The following is a 22,996-nucleotide window of genomic DNA, read 5'->3' on the forward strand; positions in this document are numbered from 1 at the left end:
AGGCTATATATGGATTAGATTTAACTTAAGTATTAGATGAAAGAACAATTTACTCAAAATAAAAGGACCTCTGGAGGAGAGAATTGGTTAGCAGACTTCAAGGTCAGTTAAAAATAAGCTATTTTATGCTGCAGCCAAGAGGACTTGGGTTGCATTAATATGGTCAGACAGACCCTGTATACAATATTGGGTCTAACTCTAAAGAGCACCATATTTTTAAAAAGCATATAGACAGGGTAGGGTTTGTCTAAAGAAGAATGTCAATATGTTGATAGGGATTCATACTGATTTTCTATGAGAACAATAAGTTAAAGGAATTGCGGCTAGTTAGCCTGATTAAGAGAAGACAGTGGATAGGAAGGTGACATATTTAATTATAAATTTCAAATACTTTAAGAGCTATCATATAAAATAAGAATTATAACTAACACTGATATAGCACTTTAAGATATATAAAGCACTTTTCATATATTATCTCACTTAATCTTCACATCAACCCTAAAAGGTAGATTTGATTATCCTCAGTTGATAGATGAGGAATTTTAAGACTTAGAGTAAATGACCTAAGTCATACAGCTGGTAAATATCTGAGGTGGGATTTGACTTCAGGTCTTCTCGACTCTGAGGTCAGCACTATCACCACACCATTTACCTGTTGAAGAAAATCTTGACTGTTCCCCACTTGTCCATAGCAGGAAAATGTAAGCTTTATAGGTAGAAATTTGAGAGAGTCAGATTATGGTTCCATATAAAGTAAATTTCTTATGTGCCCCCAAATTAAATAAATTACCTGGAAAGGTAGTGAATTCCAAACCAGTCAGTCAACAAGCATTTATCAATTATTTATTATATAGTGGGCATTGTGCTAATTGCTGGAGACAAAAAACAGTCACCTATAAGTGACAAGTTGACTTCCAAGAACCTTGTGAGTTCTAAATCTATGATCTTATAATTATGTATTTTAAAATAATGAATCTTTCAAAACTATGTTCCTATACCAATTTTAACTTTCTTTGCATGTATCATTGATTGTTGTGGCAGTTCACAGTGAAGCCTCTGAACCCCTTCTCAGAGTAGGGTTTTTCAATGTTCAAAATAAAACACCATGGATTACAAAGGAAACCAATTAATTATATTGAAATAGTTATCATGAAATATGTATAAAAGAATTGTACATGTTTAGTATATGGGTTTGCTTTCTGTCTAGAGAAGAGATAGGAGTAGGGGAGGAAGAAAAATTTAGAATTCAGGGTTTTGCAGGAATGAATGTTGAAAATTATCTTTGAATATAATTTGAAAATAAAAAGCTATTATTAAAAATAAACAGTTATTATGATACTAAAATAAATAAGTACACAGACTCTAAATCAAGAACCTGTGATCTATAAAAAGGAACCCATGCACCTTATTTCTTGGGAGTCACTGATCCACTGATAATGTAAAATCATGTTTTTCTTTTATATTATGAATTCAGCAATCACTGATCTTTTAAGACATAGGAACACAACCTATAAGATATAGTGAACTACCATCTAGAGTGAGGATTTTTAGTACATACTTATTATATATTAACAATTCCTATGTATAATAGAAACATTAACTATATAATGTATATCTCTATATATGTGCACATATTTATATATGCATACTTAACTAAGTAGTTATTGTAGTTTATTTGTAAAGAAACATCTGTAATTTTCTTATTCCTAGATACACCCATTTCTAGTCTGTGGTGGCAGATGGAATACCATCATTTATCTTTTAATGAAATATACCATATATGTGTGTGTGTATAATGTATGTGTATATATATATATATGTATATACACACATATGCTCAACTAGATAGTTAATTGAGCTAAACATCTTAGCTTATTTCAAAAGTTTATTCCTAGATATTCTCATTCCTAGTATGTGGTGATAGATAGAATACCATTATTTACCAGAATAATTTATATATCATCCTAATATATGTATATATACTTATAAATATGTTTATATATATTTATATATGTGAGTAGATATACATGCACATGCATAAGTAAATATATAATTAACTAGGTAGTTAATTGAGCTAAACATTTTAGTTTATTTATAAAGAAACCTGTATAATTTGCTTATTCCTTGATCTGTTTGATTCTAGTATGGGGTAATAGATAGAATTCCATCATATATCATTCTAATTTATATTATATGTATATTTCATTGTAACAATGAAATAATAAACATCTATAATTTACTAGATATGCTCTTTCCTAATGGGAGGTAGTAGATGGAATACCATCATTTAGCATTCTAATTTATATAATATATATCACTCTAATATATACTTGTATGTTTATATATATGCACATATATGCATTTATACACATATGTGCTTAACTAAGGAATTAATAGATTTAAACACTAGTTTATTTGTAAAGAAATATCTTCAACTTGCTTATCTCTTGATATGTCCATCTATATCATCTGATGATAGTGGTAGATGGACTATTATAATCTAGCATTCTTTTATATATTTATTTTTATTTAGATGTATATACAAAATAAATATATTGTATATACACATTTGTATGTCTATGTATGTATGTCTACAGTTTCTCCCATAAGCTTGGAATTCCATCCTTGAAGGAAGGGGCATTTCTTTTTCTTCTCCTTAGTATTGTTAACTTTTAGCACTTAGTAGTTGTGAGAGCTCAATAAATACTTGCTAATTGACTGAGAGTTTTTACACACACACACACACACACACACACACACACACACACATACACACATATATATATGTGTGTATATATATATATATATATATATATATATATATATATATATATATATATACTATATACATATACCTAGTTTCATGCAGCCACTAAATGACAGAGCCAAAACTTGTACCTGGGTGCTACTGACTCCCAGTTCTGTGTTCTTTCCAACTCATCACAATTCCTTTTTCTTCTGAGCCTCTTTTAAAGGGGCCAAATGACTGGTAGACTGAGCTCAGCTGCTATGCTAATAAGGGTTTAGATGAGTTCACTGATGAAAAGATTAGGGATTCTTAGATTTCTCCTTCATTTTGGTACTTTTTGTGTTCTGTAATAAACTTGTCATCTTTCTCTGTGTTCCCATCATGCCATATACACATTTCTAGCAGTCGCATAGGATAATCACTGCAAATAAGAACAGAGAGCCAGTGGCTGAAAACAAGAGCTCTCTGGAGTTTTGGTCCATGGAAGGCCAGGATACAAATGTCCTTCTTTCTAATACTGCTGCAGGAAATACAATTCCTCAGATATTTTTAAATGGCCAGAGTAACATATCACAAAGTGACTAGAGCATTAAAAGAATAAAAGAAGGAATAATTAGAGAGATAATTGATAGTTAGGACCATCTCTAGTGTCTCTGCAATTGTTTTTGTTTGTTTAAATGGCAGCTAATCAAGGCAACTGAAATTTAGGGACTGACAATCCAGTCTTTTAAAGCACCATTTAGCAAACTAGATGCACTGTCCATTAATTGTGGGTAAGCAGTCCTTTAAAATAAGGCCACAATGTTAAGCTGTTTCATAATAGAGTTAAGGGGAGGGCTTAGACCATATATTTGTGTGTGGGGGGGGTTAATTATCACAATTGCATTTACATGTTTATTGCCTTAGCAGCATGCTGTGACAGTATACTTTCTAAATATTATTGGAGAGTAACACTGAACAAAAGGGGAAGTTTGAAAGCAGGAAATGAATATGTAGGATAGATATTCAAATTAAATTATTATAGTTAAGCAAGAGGACACTTTTCCTCCTTTGCTCCCCAATACTGCCCACCTTTTATTTATTTCTTTGACAGACTGCAGGACCTTTCCAAGCTGAACACCTTTCCAAATGCTTAGTGACCTTTGGGGGAAAAGAAAGGGCTGATTTGGTTAATCTTTATGAATTGGTTCAGCTTTCCAGGGAATAATGGCATGATACATTCAAATCTTTCAACACTAATAGCTGCAGCAGAAATATACTAATAACCCACGATCTACCACAGTATGTCTTGAGTATTGCTCAGTGTCTATTAAACTACCTCTCAAAAGGTGTATTTTTTTTTGAAACAAAAATTAAAAGTATTAAATAAATTTTAAAAAACACAGGTTTAAAATTTAAAGTGATTTGAAGGAACCAACACAATATAGTTCATTGTTTCTATGAAAACATATTAAAGGAAATAATTTAGGAAGTGGGGACTGCAGTTGCTTCCATAAGAACACTATTTAATTTTATAATTAGGTAATTGGTTGAACAACATTATGTTGGATTTTGGTTACATTTTATTGAAGGAGCGGGTAAGGAATAAGCATATGTATGTATATAGATGTATATATGTGCACACTGAGCATTTTATAATGCTCAGTATGCATTTTATAATATCTTATTTAATTGATCCTCATAAATAACATTATGGGGGTAGGTGCTATTATTTATAGGAACCCAGGACAAGCAAAAGTTTGTCCGAGGCCAGTTTCAACTCAGGTCTTCCTGACTTCAGCATTTTACCACCTCTAATGCCTCAGTGAGATTACATTTCTTAGGAAAACTTGAGGCAAGACTTTCCTGCATTTCCTTTTATTTTCCCTCTTTAAAGAACACTACTGTGCTCCTTCTAGACAGTACACTAAGGTATACCATTGATAGCTTTAATATAATGACATATTTTTCTTTTAGCTTTGAATGATACAAGTTTTAATAGCTTGCTGTCCAAACTCTCTGCCAACTACAAAGACAATTTAAAGAATTAATTTTTCAAGTTTCTACCCTTGGTTCCAAAAGACTTTATCAGTAGAATTCAGACCCTAGCAAGTCCTCTTTTCAGAGTCTATACCTCAATATAGGCTGATTTTCTGTCTCATAAAGACCAGCCTATATAAGTTTAGAAAAGCTAGAAAATTAGCCACAAAAGGATGGATTCTTTCAACTACAGCAAGCAATTCATGAAGACATTAATAAGCTCTGTCCCATATGCAGGAAATCATAGATGCTAATAGTACTAAAGTAAAATGTATTGCCAAAAAATAAAGTTTTTAAAGAACTCCAAGAGTTTCCTTGGGATACTAGATACACAATTAGCTTACTTAAAGACTTAGGGCCATGTATGTAAATATTTAAAATTAAATGAAACACTTTTCTGCATCCACATAAAAATATGCAGCAGTCAGGGGGAAAAAAAAAGCTATAGGAATCATATGCTTTACTATACAAGAAAGCACCCCAGCTAATTGAGCATACCCTTCCATTGTGACGTAGTGGCTCACATTTTCTATTTACCTAATATATGAGTTTGACATAATACAAACCTTGGAAACCTTTTAAAAAAACATTGAATAAGATTCAAGGTCCCCAATTCAGTAGTCTCTAAAGAGGAAGCAAGGCATGATCTCAAGGTGCATGTGATCAGCCATTACCCTTCTAATGATAGTCTTGGAACTTTTTCACAACATTAACCAACCTGTTCTCTCTCTCATCACCCCCAAAATACCCTGACTTAGTCCTTCCCTCTGCTATGCAAACTCCTATCTCCCCAACCTGAGTCTTGCTGGCCCTTAATGAGAATTAAAATCTAATTTTCAGCCATACAGAGACAATAGCTTTGTAAGTACCGGTGGAAAAATCCTTATCCCCATCCCAAAATCACCTACTGGCTTGTGGCAAGAACCACTTAAAGGGTAGACTTTGTGTGTTAGGACAGTGATGGTGAGTAAAAATCTTGCTACTTCTCTGCCTACACATGCACTTTTTCTTTATGAATGGGCCAGAGTGAATTAAACAGAATGAAAAAGCACAGATGAATTGTGATCTACTTATTTTGTCCTTTTACATGGTCATTCCCCCAAACCTCAGCTCTCTTCTAAACTTCCCTATTACTATTATGGGTACTGCTATTCTTCTAATCACCCATGTTTGTAACCTCAATATCATTTTCCACTCCACTTTATTTCACTTCTATGTTCAATAAGTTACCATAAAATATCATTTCCAACTCCTCAACATGTTTCTAGGAGACAACTACCACTCAAGTTCAGGTTTCTATCACTTCTCTCTTAGAATATTGTAATAAATAGCCTTTTAATTAGTATCCCTTTTATTCTCTTCTGTCTCCCATCTATTCTCCACACAGATGCCAAAGTGATATTTCCTAAAGTGTATGTTTGATCATTTCACTCTCTGTTTAACAAACACCAATGAGTTTTATTGTGTGTATTATGAAATTTTATAATTTACTCTAAAATACGCAAATTGGGATGAAGTACATGCTCAAAAAGTTTATACTGATTGAAATATACAATTTAAAAGTTTGGAGACTACTACTAGCTTTCAATCAGTTGGAATTTGGACTTTTCTATTTCTTTTGCCTTAAAAAAAAACACAAAACCTTTTATCTATATTCTGGGCCTTGCAACTTGATTGGCTAATGATTGGAGCTGACTAAGAGGTATGACAATGCAAATGCAATACATACAAAATGCATTAATATAAAATGAAATACTCCTTCTAAATACAAAATTCCAATGAACCACAGGCCATCCCCAAGACTTCAATATAATCCAGGGTCATTTTCAATGAATGTGTATACCTCCCCTTAAAAAAATTCATTTGCACATGAAAACATTTTGCTGTTATGTAAATTCATTCACCAAAAGTCTTTCATGTGAGGTATTTGGTTCAGTGGTCCTACATAGCCACAGCTAAAGGCACTGGTGAGAATACTGCCTAAAGCTAAGGATTAATGTAACTGTACAAGAATAATAAGTGTCTAAAGTTTAAGGATTAAGTGATTTATGTCACTGTTCAGAATTGAGTTTTTCAGGAAAAGGCACTAGGACTGTGATTTCATCAGTATAGAGTACTACTGAGGAAGGAAATTCTCTATACAAATGCAAATTGACATCTTCCCAGCAATTTATAATCATAAAGACTTTTCATTTTTCCTAGCAATTATTTTCTATTTATCCTGTATATAATGTTTTGTTTATTGTTTCCTCCATTAGATGGTGAGCTCCTTGAAGGGAGAGGCTATCTTCCCATATCCCAAACCCTGCATCATATGTTGTAGGTGTTTCATGAATGTTTATTGACTTGCTTGCTTTTGAATTGTTTAGAGAATTATGATGTTAAATTATTTTCTCTAAGTCACACTGTCAATGCTGCCAGAGATGAGACCTGTACTCAAGTCCTTCTGGCTTTATAACCACTTTTTATCCTCTATTCCACACTGCCTATCTTTAAGGATGCTGTTAACAAGAGATCCAAACATATGGCTTGTGGTGGTTCACATCATTCCTGAGTGCAACCAGACTAGATTAAAATGCAATTTGAAAATATTTAACAATATAAATAGAAATACAACAAAAAAGAGTTAAGGTTAATATGTGCTTTTCTAAGTCGATACATGATCCACCTGGATCCTTATATACACTTAGGAGCTGCAGTTTCTATTTGAGTTACAGTACTGCTATAAACAGTAAAAATAAAATAGCCCAGTTTCACAACACTTTGTAGTTTACAAATGCTTTCTTCACAAGAACTCTATGAAATAATAGTGCAAGCATTATTATCCCAATTTTACAGATTGAAGAAATGGAGACTGAGAGAGGATGTCACAAAACTAGTTCATATTAGAGTTAAGATTAAAAACCAAGCCTTTTGGTTTCAAGCCTAGTATTTTTTGTATTGTTCCATATTACCAATTCAAGTGAAAATTAAAGATTTTATGTTGTGAAAAATCAGCATACATTAAGCAGTATTTCTATTACATTTTTCTTTTGAATCTAAATACTTGGAGAAAAAAGGAACTTCTTTTTATTTCCTACTATATATAATATATTTTGAGCTTTCAAGAATTATGGTGCTTACTAGTAGCAAAGAAAATGTTTTCTATTGGCTGCTTATGACATGACAAGCACCCTCTCTGGGATTCCTCTTATGCGTCAGAAATGTTGAATTCTAGTGTCATTGACTAAGAAAAATGAATACGAAGTAGTTCTAGATGGTGCTTAAACTGCTGCGTGGGAGTGTGTGTGTGTGTGTGTGTGTGTGTGTGTGTGTGTGTGTGTTAGCAGTTTAACATTTTCATAACTATTGAAAGGAGTGATTTGTTAAGTGATTTATTAATGTTCCATAACTATTGCTGAGGTCTTATTAACTAAATAACCCTTCCCCCCATCAAAACAAAAGTACAATCTATCTTCTATATGATCTATGTAGGGTTGGATGACTTTATTGAATTTTGGGGGGTTAAGTACTACAAAGCATCAACAAATAGAAACATGTTTGGTATTCTGAGAGATAATTCTTATTAATAAAAATATTTTAGCTGACAGCAAAATACAAAAAAACTTAGAAATTGTTGTTCTATGAACTAATCAGAGTTATTATGAAAGAAGTAAATTTTGGGAAGTTCCATTTAGCAATAGAGAGCTCAGTTTAAGAAACTAAAAATTACTGTTGCAAATAAAACCAAGTTCAAAGAATCACAGATTTGTTATTACAAGGAACTCCAGAGGACATCTAGTCCAATTCCTTTATTTTATAGGTGAGTAAACTAAGAATGCTTACAAAAGTCTTACAGGTGTAATGCCGGAGAAACTGAGACAAGATAGAGATTAGAGAGTTTTTAATATTTTATTTTATTTTTTTGTAATAAAACATCACCTGTATCTTTTATTCTCCATAATCCTTCCTTTTTTATTATAATGTTTTATTGACGGAATATTTGCCTGGGTCATTTTTTACAACATTATCCCTTGCACTCACTTCTGTTTCAATTTTTCCCTTCCCTCTCTCCACCCCTTCCCCTACATGGCAGGCAGTCTTATACATGTTAAATATGTTATAGTATATCCTAGATACAATATATATGTGCAGTTCTCTTCTTGCACAGGGAGAATTGGATTCAGAAGGTAAAAATAGTCTGGGAAGAAAAACAAAAATGCAAACAGTTTACACGTTTCCCAGTGTTCCTTTTCTGGGTGTAGCTGATTTTGTCCATCATTGATAAATTGGAACAGAATTTTAGATCTTCTCTTTATCAAAGATATCTACTTCCATCAGAATACATCCTCATATAGTATCGTTGTTGAAATGTATAATGATTTCCTGGTTCTGCTCATTTCACTCAGCATCAGTTCATGTAAGTCTCTCCAAGCCTCTCTGTATTCATCCTGATGGTCATTTCTTACATAACAATAATATTCCATAACATTCATATACCACAATGTATCCAACCATTCTCCAATTGATGGACATTGATTCAGTTTCCAGTTTCTAGCCACTACAAAAAGGGCTGCCACAAACATTTTGGCACATACAGGTCCCTTTCCCTTCTTTAAGATCTCTTTGGGATATAAGCCTAGTAGTAACAATGCTGGATCAAAGGGTATGCACAGTTTGCTCTCCAGAATGTTTGGATTCTATCACAGCTCCACCAGCAATGCATCAGTGTCCCAGTTTTCCCACATCCCCTGCAACATCATTCGTCATTTTTTTTTCCTGTCATATTAGCCACTCTGACAGGTATGTAGTGGTTATCTCAGAGTTGTCTTAATTTTCATTCTCTCTGATTTGGAACACTCTTTCATATGAGTGGAAATAGTTTCAATTTCTTCATCTGAAAATTGTCTGTTCATATCCTTTGACCATTTATCAATTGAAGAATAGCTTGATTTCTTACAAATCAGAGTCAATTCTCTATATATTTTGGAAATGATGCCTTTAGCAGAACCTTTAACTGTAAAAATGTTTTCCCAGTTTGTTGCTTCCCTTCTAATTTTGTTTGCATTAGTTTTGTTTGTACAAAGGCTTTTTAATTTGATGTAATCAAAACTTTCTATTTTGTGATCAATAATGATCTCAAGTTCTTCTTTGCTCACAAATTTCTTCCTTCTCCACAAGTCTGAGAGGTAAACTATCCTATGTTCCTCTAATTTATTTATAATCTTGTTCTTTATGCCTAAATCCTGGACCCAATTTGATCTTATCTTGGTATGTGGTGTTAAGTGTGGATCTGCCTAATTTCTGCCACACTAATTTCCAGTTTTCCCAGCAGTTTTTGTCAAATAATGAATTTTTATCCTAAAAGTTGGGATCTTTGTGTTTGTCAAACACTAGACTGCTATAGTTATTGACTATTATGCCTTGTGAACCTAACCTATTCCTTTGATCAACTAAATCTATTTCTTAGCCAATACCAAATGGTTTTGGTGATTGCTGCTTTATAATATAGTTTTAGATCAGGTACAGCTAGGCCACCTTCATTTGATTTTTTTTTTCATTAATTCCCTTGAAATTTTTTACCTTTTGTTCTCCCATATGAATTCTGTTTTTATTTTTTCTAGGTCATTAAAATAGTTTCTTGGAAGTCTGATTGCTGTAGCACTAAATAAATAGATTAGTTTAGGGAGTATTGTCATCTTGATTATATTCCCTAGGCCTATCCAACGCACTGAATGTACAATTATTTAAATCTGACTTTATTTTTGTGGCAAGTGTTTCGTAATTTTGCTCATATAATTCCTGATTTTCCTTTGGTAGATATATTCCCAAATATTTTATACTATCGACCGTTATTTTGAATGGAATTTCTCTTTGTATTGCTCTTGGATTGTGTTGGTAATGTATAAAAATGCTGAGGATTTATATGGATTTATTTTGTATCCTGCAACTTTGCTAAAGTTATGAATTATTTCTAATAGCTTTTTAGTAGAATCTCTGGGGTAATATTTTATTTTAGAAGAAGAGATTGTGCTGGGGGCATGTTGCCTCAAAGCATCCAGCAGTGAAAGTGAGTTCTCAATGACATATATATGACTCTAAGCTCCCTTAGACAAAGGAGGAGGGGTGGTAGAGGGGGGTGGAGTCCAAACTGTGGTGATGGAGAAATCTCTAAGAAGGTACTATCAATTTGGTTCTGAAAGGTTGGGGGTAGGGCCATAAATTCTTACAAATTGGGAGTAAAGGAGATAGTCAAGCTAGAGTCAGGAAGTCTAGAAAGATAGGCAGTGCCAATTAGGTATCTGAGATAGGACATCTGGAGTTTTATCTTTTGGAATGTCAGTTCTCCACAGCCCTAATTATTTCAGTCCTAATGATTAGGAAAGGGGGTTGCAATTGGGGGATTGAGGCAGGACAATTCAAGGAACTGAGGCAGAACAATTTAAGGAAACTGAGGAAGGACCATTAGGGAACCTGAGGCAAGACAATAAAAGGCATCTGTGGCACAACACAGGAAACAAGTAGCAAAATCAAGATTTAAACCCATCTCATCAAAAGACAAGTCCCATGTTCTTTCCACAGCAAATATACAAATTAAAACATTAATCTTTTACATTTATATTGTATATGTATATACAATATGTATATATGTATATTTATTTTTGCATCTGATTTCATTATTATTTTCTTCTTTAGCTTCCAGAGTTAGGTAGTAAATAACTAAACACTGATTTTGAGTGGAAATAAAACAAATATAGGGGAGGAAATGAAAGTCAGTAGCAAACACCTGCTCAGCTCCATATTATACTTTTCTCCTGAGTAGATCCACACTTAGCTTGAAGTGCAAGACATACTGTTATGAGTAGTTGTTCTGAGTCAGGTACATATTTGTACATATTTCAACTAGATGATAAACTTCTGGAGAGCAAGACCTAAGTTTTTCCATTTTTGTGTATTTCAAATGGTTCTATCAATCAATCTACTGACCTATTATCTACCAAGTATTGCACTAAAAACTCTGGGGATACAAAAAGAGGCAAAAGACACTCCGACAACTTGCCAACAAATATGTACAAAGTAAGCTAAATACAGACTCTTGTTATTTAGTCAATTTCAATCATTTTCTTGTGACTGCTTTTGGAGTTTTCTTGGCAAAGGTACTGGGAGTAGTTTGCTATTTCCTTCTCCAGCTTATTTTACAGATATGGAGATGGGGTTAAATGACTTGCCCAGGGTCACACAGTGAGTAAATATGAATTTGAGCTCAGGGAGATTAGTCTTCCAGACCCCAGGCTTCCACTATGATATGGGATTTTAGTTGTGATTTAAAGGAAGGTAGAGAGATCAAGAGTAGAGCAGAAAAGGGAGAGCATTCCAGTCCTGGTGAAGAGAGATAAAGTGTTAGTTCACAAAATAGTGAGATTATTGTCATTGGATCAAAAACATGTTGAGAAGTAAGGTGGAAGGATACTGAAAAGATTAGAGAGGGCTAAAGTAGGAAGGACTTTAGATATTTAATTTAACCATTGTTAAATTATTAGGATATGTGAAGTCTAACTTGAGAAAGAAAGAAGAAAAAAAAAAAGGAAGGAAAGAAGGAAGGAAGGAAGGAAGGAAGGAAGGAAGGAAGGAAGGAAGGAAGGAAGGAAGGAAGGAAGGAAGGAAGGAAGGAAGGAAGGAAGGAAGGAAGGAAGGAAGGAAGGAAGGAAGGAAGGAAGGAGGGAAAAGAGGAAAGGAAGGACAAAAGGAGAAAGGAGTGGAAAAAATATACTGCCTTTAAGCTACATGTCTTTTTGTGTTTCACACAGACAAAATGCTCCCTAAGTACTTCCTGAGTTTTTGGTCCTTGGGAAATGGAGCTGACCTGAGAAAGCCATTCACTCATTTAACAAATGTTTAAATGTCTATTATATAATAGTAAAATACTCTGCTAAAATTTGGAAGAACTAAAAAGGATAGATAAGATGATCTCTACCCTCAAGGAGTTTACTGTTTGGGAGGAGAGTTAATACGTGTGCATAAATAGTTATAATCTAAAACAGAATGTGGTAAATGCCTAACAGATGGGTGAATGGGTTTTTCATGGGATCATAGTAGGGAAAAAATCACTTCCTGCTAAGTATTTCGAGTAAAAAAATTAAGAAAATAGAATGAATGGCATTGGAACTAGATTTTGAAGGATAGATGGATCTTCAATTCCAAATATGGGAGGAGGGCATTCCAGAGATAAAAAATAATTTGAATAAAGAAAAAAAAGAATGGACCAACTAGAGAGATGTTTGAGGAATCATAAGTACAGTGTCACCTTTCTGTGCTATAGGACAGATGAGGGAAAATGTTGTGCAGCTAGGCTGAAAAGGAAATTGGAATTAAACATCTAGACTTTTGTTTTCATGATCTCAGCACCTGAATTTCATGGAAAGTAATCGAAATAGGTAGCATTATATAGTGTAAGCCATTATTTATTATATTATTCTTTTATTCTTTTTCTGATGAACATAGCATTCCCTTTAATAAAAAAAAAAAAAACTCCCATTGTATGACTCCCAATCATATATGGAGGCATGAATACCCCACTTCATTTTCTAGTTTCTTTGATGACATCTTTTATGCTACTTCTCCAGAGCAATTTTTATTTGGTGATATGTTGCAATCTACTTGTGCCCATCATGTATCTCTCTCCATTGTCCTTTGTAAAACTCCCTGTGCTTTCAGTCTTTGTAGGCATTTAGCCTTAACAGAAAGATAATGATTTGCTTTTTAAAGAGCAAAACCAAGAAAATGAATCTTTGTTCCTCGAAGAAGGTTGTAAATGGAGAGAAGTCATTCAAGGGCTAAGTCAGCATTACCTGATCTTTTCCATCTCTTCATTTCTGACCCTGGCTCATCATCCTTTGTCAGTATCTGTCTAAAGTACCCATATTATGGATTCAATTTGTGGATTTTCTAATTTCACATCTTGGACTAGACTGTAGGAATTCATCACTTATTTGGTTCTTCCTGTGTAGAAAGGCTAAGCCATTTGGATTGTCCATGAATCTCATCTGTGATGCTCTGCATCTATCATCCAGGGCTTAAGGTAACACGCACAATGTCATCTTCAAACAGGACTACCCTGTGGACCTTACCATCTATAGGAAATCCTTCTTTTGAACTCTGTGTTCCATATCTTTTAAGATAATGGAAAATTCCTTGGACAAGATAATTACTTTTATTGGTTCACAATCTTAGCTCAAGAACAAGCTTTCAAAGTCATCAAGTTCAACTTCCTCATTGTACAGATGAGGAAACTGAAACTCAGAGAAGTTAATGACCTGCCTAGGGTCCCTTATGGTAATCTGAGTGAGCCTAGGTAAGTCTTTAACTTCTGAGTGGCAAAACCACCCAAATCTTTTGACATCAGATCAGCAAGCATTCTTTCCACTGCTGCTGTTTTGTGTCTCCCTTGTTTTAACATATATATTTCTGCAGTTACCACTTTCAAGAAAACTTACATGATTTTGACATACACATGAGAGATACCTTGTTAGTAGTACAAGCTTTTAAAGTGTGTTCTGTTTTGCCAAATCCAATGTTTCCTTATAGTCAATAAACAATAAACACAGCGGGACTTTTTTATTGTATATACTTTTCAGTCAATTGTGTGACTGTAAAGATTTTATTTGCTGTAGAATATCATTTGTAAAAGCCTACTTATTCTCTTCTCATTTCTTCATTAAAGAGACCCTTGGTATGTGCATGTAAATTATTGTCATAAAAAGATTGCAGAAATGTGAAAGTAGGCCTTAAAGACACAAAACATAATCCTTAATAAATCATTTTTCTTAGAGTATATGGAGACCACTGAACTGGCAAACATACATTTCCTTCCTTTTCTATATATCAACATGAGAAAATAAATGAAAGTGGGCTATAAGTTTATACAGTTTCTTTGAAGAATTGCCCCATGGAAGGTAAATATAGCCTTGCACTGTCATGCATTGCTTTTCTTTCAGTAATAATGAATTCATTCCTATTAAAATTTAATTGAAAAGCTTTGATGATATTTAAGCTTTCACAGAAATGTAAACTACTGTGACTGCAATTCACAATGCATTTAAAACAATTATTCTTTATCATTAAAGTTAATAATATGCACATTAACCTCTTATGTAGTCTAAATCAATATTGTAGTTTAGAAGATATGACCTCTGCACAGCTTTGTCTAAATATTGATTTCATTGTCATTTGTATAAGGTATCAAACAAATTACATGCCGTACTAATATCATTAATGCTGCCCCATGGAGCCTTTGAATTTGTGGGTTCTTATAATACATGACATTACATTACAAAAATATTGAGGACATCACAGAATATAATTGCTGAGTGAGCTAGATTCTAGTCTGGCAGAGTCACTGTAGGCAGCCCAGAACTTTCAAACCCTTTGCCCTGGATAGACAGACAAATTTGCTGCTCTTTAACATGTAGATGAGTTGTCTGTTGATGTTCCTTTTCATGTGGAAGAATTTTTTTACATGCACACATACACACATTATGTATAGATATGTGTATATACACACATATAGATGTATAGATATATATATATATATATACATTTATATGTGTACACATATAAAATCAGCATTCAGTACTGTATTTTTTTTCCAAATAAATTTGTTTAGGAATTCCCACTTCATTACTAATTGATCAAATGAATCAAAAGCTTTATAAATGAGAGTAAAGTACTTTTCAAATGGTCATTATAGAAATAATAAATAGATATTTAGCCATGGACAAAGAATCTCCTTTTCCCTCTATATATGCATTTGTATTAAATTTTAAACCCCACAAAAGTCTAAATTAGCAGACTAGTTGTATAATTTGCTCTCCTTTACTGCACAGTTTCTAAATTTCTAATGAATTAGAATGATTGTTCTGTTCATCCAGTTATATCTGAACAGCAGCAACAACAACAAAAAAGTTAGGTTGATATTTTGTTCCTTAAAAACTCTTTTCGTGGAAGGAAACAACAGCTACAGATCTTCACTATGTCAGCTAAGATCAGTTTTATACTAATGCTTTTCATCTAAAATCTCAATCTCTCCTTGCAGGTAAAAGTGACCCGTTCTGTGTAGTGGAATTGAATAATGATAGATTACTGACCCACACAGTCTACAAAAATCTCAACCCTGAATGGAACAAAATCTTTACCTTGTAAGTTTGTCTACTTCTTTAAATAGTTGAGAATAGTTGGGGGGAAACGGTTTAATACGTGGCATTTTCCCTAGAAGTCTTTTTTGACTGAGTCTTCCATTTTGCTAAATCAACTTCAATATCCATATAAAGTCTGTTCCTTCCTCATGTGGAAATAGAACAGAGGTTTTTACTACATCTTGTTGGAGTTTGTAGATGATTTTAAAAAAAATAAATAAAAATCAACTGAAGGGTCCCCCTACTTAAATGAATCACTATAACGCTACTTTCTTTTATCCTTGCTATTGAAACTCTCTCCATTTGTGTTGACACCAAAGCAGACAAAGCTCTGTTTGTTCTATTGGGAAAATCAGCAAGCAACTCAATCAAGAATCCAGCAGATACTATTTTTAGTGTGTTTCATTTTTGCAGAATAAGAATATTAAGTATTGTTGTTGGTCCCTAAACATCCTTTGAGTTAATTTCCCTCTTGTTTTAAAACTTTAAAATTTTTAGATTCCAACCAAGGACAATGAATATTCTATAGCATCTTACCCTTTTTCTATTGGGGCCTGAGTAATGATGTCTAAACAAAAGAAAACTCCTGCAAAAGTTGTCCTGTTCTTGAGGTTTTTGTCATAGTTTCAGTCTTTGTCGATGAAGAAACATGCCAAATTCTTCATTAATTTCTTTTTTTAGTATCTTCTCGAAGCTTGTAGCTAAAGCTTCAGCTAGCTGAATGATTGTCTTTAAAGAATTCCACATTTTTATGAGACCAAAGCTAGTCTGGAAAACAGCACTTTTAAGATGGCTGTGGAGAGTGTTTGTTTCTGGCATGCATAATTGTATGAATTGGTTTGATTATTATCAGATCCATTAATTGATTGTGCTCTGATAAAGCCTCTTCTCACATGTGGTTGTGATTTTTCTCTAATGAATATATTCATTTTTGTTTTCCCTTAATTCATGTTTTCTTGGTAAGCAGTTTGATCAAAGAATAAGTGCTGTCAACAATTTGGTTTTATTTTTCCAAAAACAAAAATATGAGGAGCTCACACAGTCTCTTACAACATATGTCATCTGCAGAACATAATGGAACAGCACTTAGTTTCTAAATCCCAGGACAGTATCATAGCTATCCAGACTTTATTCTGTGCTTCCTGCTCTTGCAGGAAGCATTTCCTGTTTTGTATTGAATTTTAAGTTTCTGATTTGAAAAAAAAAGATGTTTAGCCAAAAAAGATACTCTTAGTATTAAGAGCAATCGTTCTGCCATTTAAATATACTGTAAGGCTTACAGGCATTATATTAGTTGTGTAAGCATATTCATTTTATAAAACATCAAATTTAGTGGAGTTTGTGCCCCAAGTTTGAGTGTAGGAGGGAGGAAGGGAGTATAAAATTGGGAAGTAGAGGAAGCAGCGGGGGAGAAATGGTCTTCCCTTTCCATTTCTGTGTCATTTCATGATGATTTTTAAAATAACTTATTCTGATCATAGATCAGGTGGATAAGTTAAGAAATAATTCTGGGCTGAATCTTTAAAGATGGCGAAATTTGCCAGTAATAGACTCACAAATTGTAGTCTATTCAGATGCATTATGGGAGATTCTGATTTACACTGTCTTTCTTCCCTCTTCCAACATACAAAATCAATGGGGGACAGCTGACTTTTCAAAACCCCTTTTTGTCCTTGTTAACCACTAACGAAGGCACTTTTTTCTGTGAATGTTTATTTTCAATATAGCAATATTAAAGATATCCATTCGGTACTTGAAGTGACGGTTTACGATGAAGATCGAGACCGAAGTGCTGACTTTCTGGGCAAAGTTGCAATACCGTTGCTGACTGTAAGTCTCATCTACCTGACACCCTGTTCTGTGATTGCTTTTGCTCAAGGAAAAAAAAATCCTCAGCCCTGTGTCTGTCATTTCTCAACCAAGGTCTGTAATAAGAACACTAAAAATTTTAACATACTCAGTTCACGGCCATGTTGAATCCCATGATAGTTAATTTTTCCTGACAGACTTGATCCTGGTAATGAACAGGTACTTGTCAGAATTGCCACAGTTGTTTTGGGTTCTCTGTCAGTTTCAGCAGCTGGGGGTCAAAGGTCACTGAGGGAGTGTATTCAGTGGAGACCTCGAGACAGACGGCTGTCATGTCCTTTTCCCGCAGATTCAAAATGGTGAACAGAAAGCCTACGTCTTGAAAAACAAGCAGCTGACAGGGCCAACAAAGGGGGTCATCTATCTTGAAATAGATGTGATTTTTAATGCTGTAAGTCTTAACTTTGGCTTTTTTGTACTGCTAAAGAGTTCAGTTTCATGAAAGCTTTTGTTCCTGATTTGTAGAGAATTTCTGTCATTCTTCATTTTCTCTAAACCTTGATGTATACTGGAGAATACTTCTCTGCCTCTGCATGGCACACCCACTCTTTCTATTACTATGCAGGAGCAGCAGCAGCAGCAGCAGCTACAGCAGCAGCAGCAGCAGGGGCTGGAGCAGGGGCTGCAGCAAGGGCTGCAGCAGGGGCTGGAGCAAGGGCTGCAGCAGGGGCTGGCTGCAGCAGAGGCTGCTGCTGCTGTGGCTGCTGGTATTGCTCCTGCTGCTGAGCTCCTGAGCTGCTGCTTATGTAAGAGATTGAAGCTCATGCATGGGGAACTTTAATCATTTATATTTTATGAGCATGGCAGCCAGGACTTTGAAACTTGGGGAATTATGGCAAGTTGAACTACGTATAACTAGTAAACATTAGTAAAGAGAAATCCATAACATAGACACATATTTTGATATATAGGTGAAAGCCAGCATCCGAACATTAATTCCCAAAGAGCAGAAGTACATTGAAGAGGAAAACAGACTCTCTAAACAGGTAAAAACAAAACAAAATAAAAATAAATAAAAAGATTATTAATAATAAAAAGATTCCTCTGGGAAAAACTGATCTGATCAGAGAAATGTTACATAGCTATTTCAAATAAACTTTGGGGAAAATATATTTAGATCATCAGATTATGTGAAAATGTTGTGGGTCCTTCAGAATAATCTAAGGGAAAACCAATGGAAGGTAAGGATGGGAGAAAGGTAATATAGATCCTGATAAATATTCAGATGTTGTAGAAGAAAAAAAATGATCATTTTCACATAAAATACATTTTTTGGTTCCCATGAAATATGTAAATGAACATATCCCAAATTGAGTTCATATGTATGTACAATCCATTCACAGGTGCAATGCAGGTGTATGTAAATTATACTTAGTAAAAGTTTTTTTTTTCTTTTTAAACTGATGAGTGATGACTCCATCTTTTTATGAGCAATAAGGTTGTCATCTTCCTGTTAATCAGGTTTTAAATGTGATATCACTTTAAAAGCAAATACATTAGAATTTTTAGCTAAGGCCACTGAATACAATAAATCTGATTTTTCATCAGATGAAGAAAATGCTTGTCATTTTAAATTACATCTCTTTCCAAATTAAGATGAAGAAAAAAGTGCAATTACGTCTCATTTTTTAAAAAATGTTTGCATCCAAATGAATTTTTTTTTAGTTTGACTGTAAAATTTTATTCCTATCAATTTTTTTTTTGTTTTGTTATAATGATAATTCTTTTTAAAAACTGTTTCTATACTTTTCAACATTTTCAAACCTTTTGGATTCCAGGAATCCAATCAATTTGAGTTATAATAGTCTACCATACTCTTTGATATGATTTGAATAATATAAATAATGGATTAATTATAAATGCAGTGTCATTTCATTTTAGAACCTACATGCTGCACTTCTCCACGATTATAACAAAACCATTTCTTAAAGTGTCCATCAGTAGGGACAGGCAATAAAAACAACTCCAAATACTTTATTTAGTCTAGAATATGAACTCCTTTTCAAAATCTGTTAATACACATACATATATAGACACCACAGTCACATATATACATACATACACATTTGTAAATGGTGATCACAGTAAATTTTACACAGCTACTTCTCATCTTAAAAATATCAGATTGACATTAGAAAATACTTTAATTTAGCAAAAAAGGGCATTAAAAAAAAAAACCTGCAGAGCTAAACTGAATGATTGATATGGTTCTGTCATTACAAATATTGCCAGTGATTAAGTAAGCCATACTTCTTACAATTTTATTTTATGACAGCATTAAAAGCAAGCTGAAAGGAAATGATTCACTCCCCTACATAATGGTTTGGGGAAGAAGATATTCTTTTAGACAATTAAAAGAGAATATCTCTTTCCTTAATTTTTCAATTTATACATAGTAAGAAAATTACCTTACAATTTATACTGGTTAGGTTTGTAGTGACCAAAATGGTTATTCTGTAGATATCTGGAGAAATATGATAACAAAAAGGAAAAAAAAACCAATTCAAATAGAGAGATACAAAATTTCATATGGATATGTTGAAGTTATAATTGGCAAATTTTTGCATTAGATACTGAAAGAGAAATTTCAAAGTAGTGCATTTCACTGTGAAGTCTCTTAATGATTACACAGAAATCTTAAAACTCATTTAATATTTAAATGATATATATTTTTCATATCTAATAGTGCTTTATTAGAGAATTTTACTTCTGGAAGATGATTTTACCTTTTTTATTTTTTGTCACCCAAATAAGAATTTTACGAATATTTGATTAATGTTAAGAATTCTGTGTGGCAATTTTTAAAAAACCAAAAACTTGTTTTTTTCATCTTTTCTTTTAAATGTAAGCTAAATAATTTGAGCCTTTTAAGTTGACTCACTTATCCCATTCATATTTTTAAGCAAAATGAGCTGAGAGAAGATTAGGTTGAAGCTTGGTTAATTCTGACACTTTTTTTCTATCTTCCTCACAGCTGCTGCTCAGAAACTTTATCCGGATGAAGCGCTGTGTCATGGTGCTGGTAAATGCTGCCTACTACATTAACAGTTGCTTCGATTGGGATTCACCCCCAAGGAGTCTCGCTGCTTTTGTGGTATGATCACTCTGGACTGCTTTCCATGGTTATTCACTGCATTCTACAATAATTGCTACATGGTCCTGTGATCATATTTAGAATTACGTCAGTTTTGCCATTTTAAAATGCCTATCTTTATACTTGGCTACAAGATTTGCTCTGGGCCAGAATCTGATGGATTCTATAATATTTGAATCCAAGAATGCTTGCCCCTCTTCTAAATTCAAAAATCCAGAAATAAGACATCAAAGCAATTTTTTTCATTATCTGAGTGATAAATAAAATTTTTAAAAAAAGATAAATCACTCCAGGTTGCTGAGTTCAATTTGCTACAGCATAGCTAAGAGAAACCCTTGCTGCTATGATTTTTAATAAATCTGACAATATATGGTTTATTTCTTTCTATTATTTGCTTTTTTAAAAAAAAAAAGAGTATAACACCACCAGGAAGGTTATTTTTACGATTTGAAAAAAATGTGAATCAATGGGAAGTTGATGTGACCTATTTAAGAGAAATGTTATTATTTCTAAGGTGGCAGGTTGTTTAAAAAAAAAAAAGAAAAGAAACAGCAAGGGAGACTGTAATGGATCAGAATAGCTCCCCTAGAAGTGTCCATCCTATAGCCTTTTATTTCAATTACTTAAAAAGAGCTGATGAAAACTGTCACAAAGCCAGAGAATCCCAGATCCAGGATGCCTGCTCCCTGTCTCAAGTGGGACTTGGGAAGAATGTTTTTTGTGTTTAATCGCAATTTGTGAGTGAGACAGATTTCGAAGTTTCAATGTATTGCTCGTTTTTAAAATCCCTAAATTATATTTTCACATTGGTGCTGATAAAAATGAAAGTATATCCATGTTGTTGAATCCCTGATTTGGTAGCCTACATTGTTATTAGGGTCGTCTTCAAAAATTTCTTTAGTAGTAACAAATGGACTTAGTTTTACCATTCAGAGTAACGTGGGCACATCTTTTTAGTACTTTGTAATCTATTCTCTAGTCTTTGAATGGAACTTTCATTAATGTCTGTGCTCTTGGAACAAAGGGTATTTCTTTGTGTTGCAAGTTACCAGAAAGTGAGGTTGCCTGTTTCCCATTGACATATTTCTGCCGCCATAAGGAAAGCTACTGCTGTCACCATGAAGTTTTAACATAGCAGATTCTGTGGGAGCTAAAATAGTTTAATCTAACAAACAAGCATGGTGTTGTTACTTTCTACAGAGACTTTTTTCATAGTAGCATTGCACTCGCCAGGTTGGTGAGAGTTGGAGAAGATGAAATTGGTTTGCCTCTTTGCTAGGTGGACTGGGTGGTAATTTGAGAAATAGAGAATGAGTTTCTTTTTGTTTATTACTTGCCATCATCACCTATAGTTCTGGAGACCTATAACACATGAGCAAAAGCAAGGCTGCAAGATTGTAGCTTCCATCTTTGAGTTACTCCTTGGGAGAAAGAACCACAGACTGCTTATGAACTAGGAAAACATAAACAAGTACAACTAAGCCATTTGTTTAGCAATAAATTAGGTAATTCTGAATACAGTGATTTCTCAAGTGAGCTTTCTATTGCTTCATACATAAGCTTTGCAACTGGCTCCCGGTTCTCTCAGATAAAGTGAGTTCAAAATAGCAGACAGATTTCTAAACTCTCATTAAGACCCTGCATGCAGACTCTTGTAAGGGACTCCCAAGAGACTGTTAAGACACCCTTAAGGTGTTGTTTCTTAACTGACTCATTGGAAGATAATCAGATCTTACTTTTTTTAGAAGTATAACAAGATCCCATTTTTGAAGAAGTCTTTTTCATGCAAGCTCAACCCCTTGGAACACAGCCCCATATATATAAAAACAGTAGGGTATTATGGAAAGGATGCTGAATATGGAATCAAAGGATATGGGTGCACAAGTCACTTATATTTTCAAGGCCTCAGTTCCTCTTCTAATAAATGAGAGAGGGAAGGACTAGAAGATCATTGAGGCCCTTTTCAACTCAAAATCTGTGATCTTATTAAAATTTGTATCTTACTGCTCAAATAACTAGCACATAAATTCTCCTTTAAAGTCAGAAATTTAGATCCTTATTTATCCAGTAATTTACTGAATCTTATTTATCATG

General features: G+C 33.7%; 1 protein-coding gene across 12 annotated transcripts in view; it reads left to right on the forward strand.

Annotated features, from left to right (window-relative positions):
* Positions 1-22,996, forward strand: part of MCTP1 (multiple C2 and transmembrane domain containing 1) — a 722,542-nt gene that overhangs the window by 503,133 nt on the left and 196,413 nt on the right. For all 12 annotated transcript variants that reach the window (XM_074282070.1, XM_074282074.1, XM_074282073.1 and 9 more), the window contains 5 exons: positions 15,840-15,942; positions 17,667-17,769; positions 18,098-18,199; positions 18,720-18,794; positions 20,783-20,902. In XM_074282070.1, coding sequence (XP_074138171.1) covers positions 15,840-15,942; positions 17,667-17,769; positions 18,098-18,199; positions 18,720-18,794; positions 20,783-20,902 — 503 coding nt within the window. The remainder of the gene's footprint in view (positions 1-15,839; positions 15,943-17,666; positions 17,770-18,097; positions 18,200-18,719; positions 18,795-20,782; positions 20,903-22,996) is intronic.

The sequence above is a fragment of the Sminthopsis crassicaudata genome, chromosome 1 (assembly GCF_048593235.1).
Source record: "Sminthopsis crassicaudata isolate SCR6 chromosome 1, ASM4859323v1, whole genome shotgun sequence".
NCBI lineage: Eukaryota > Metazoa > Chordata > Mammalia > Dasyuromorphia > Dasyuridae > Sminthopsis > Sminthopsis crassicaudata.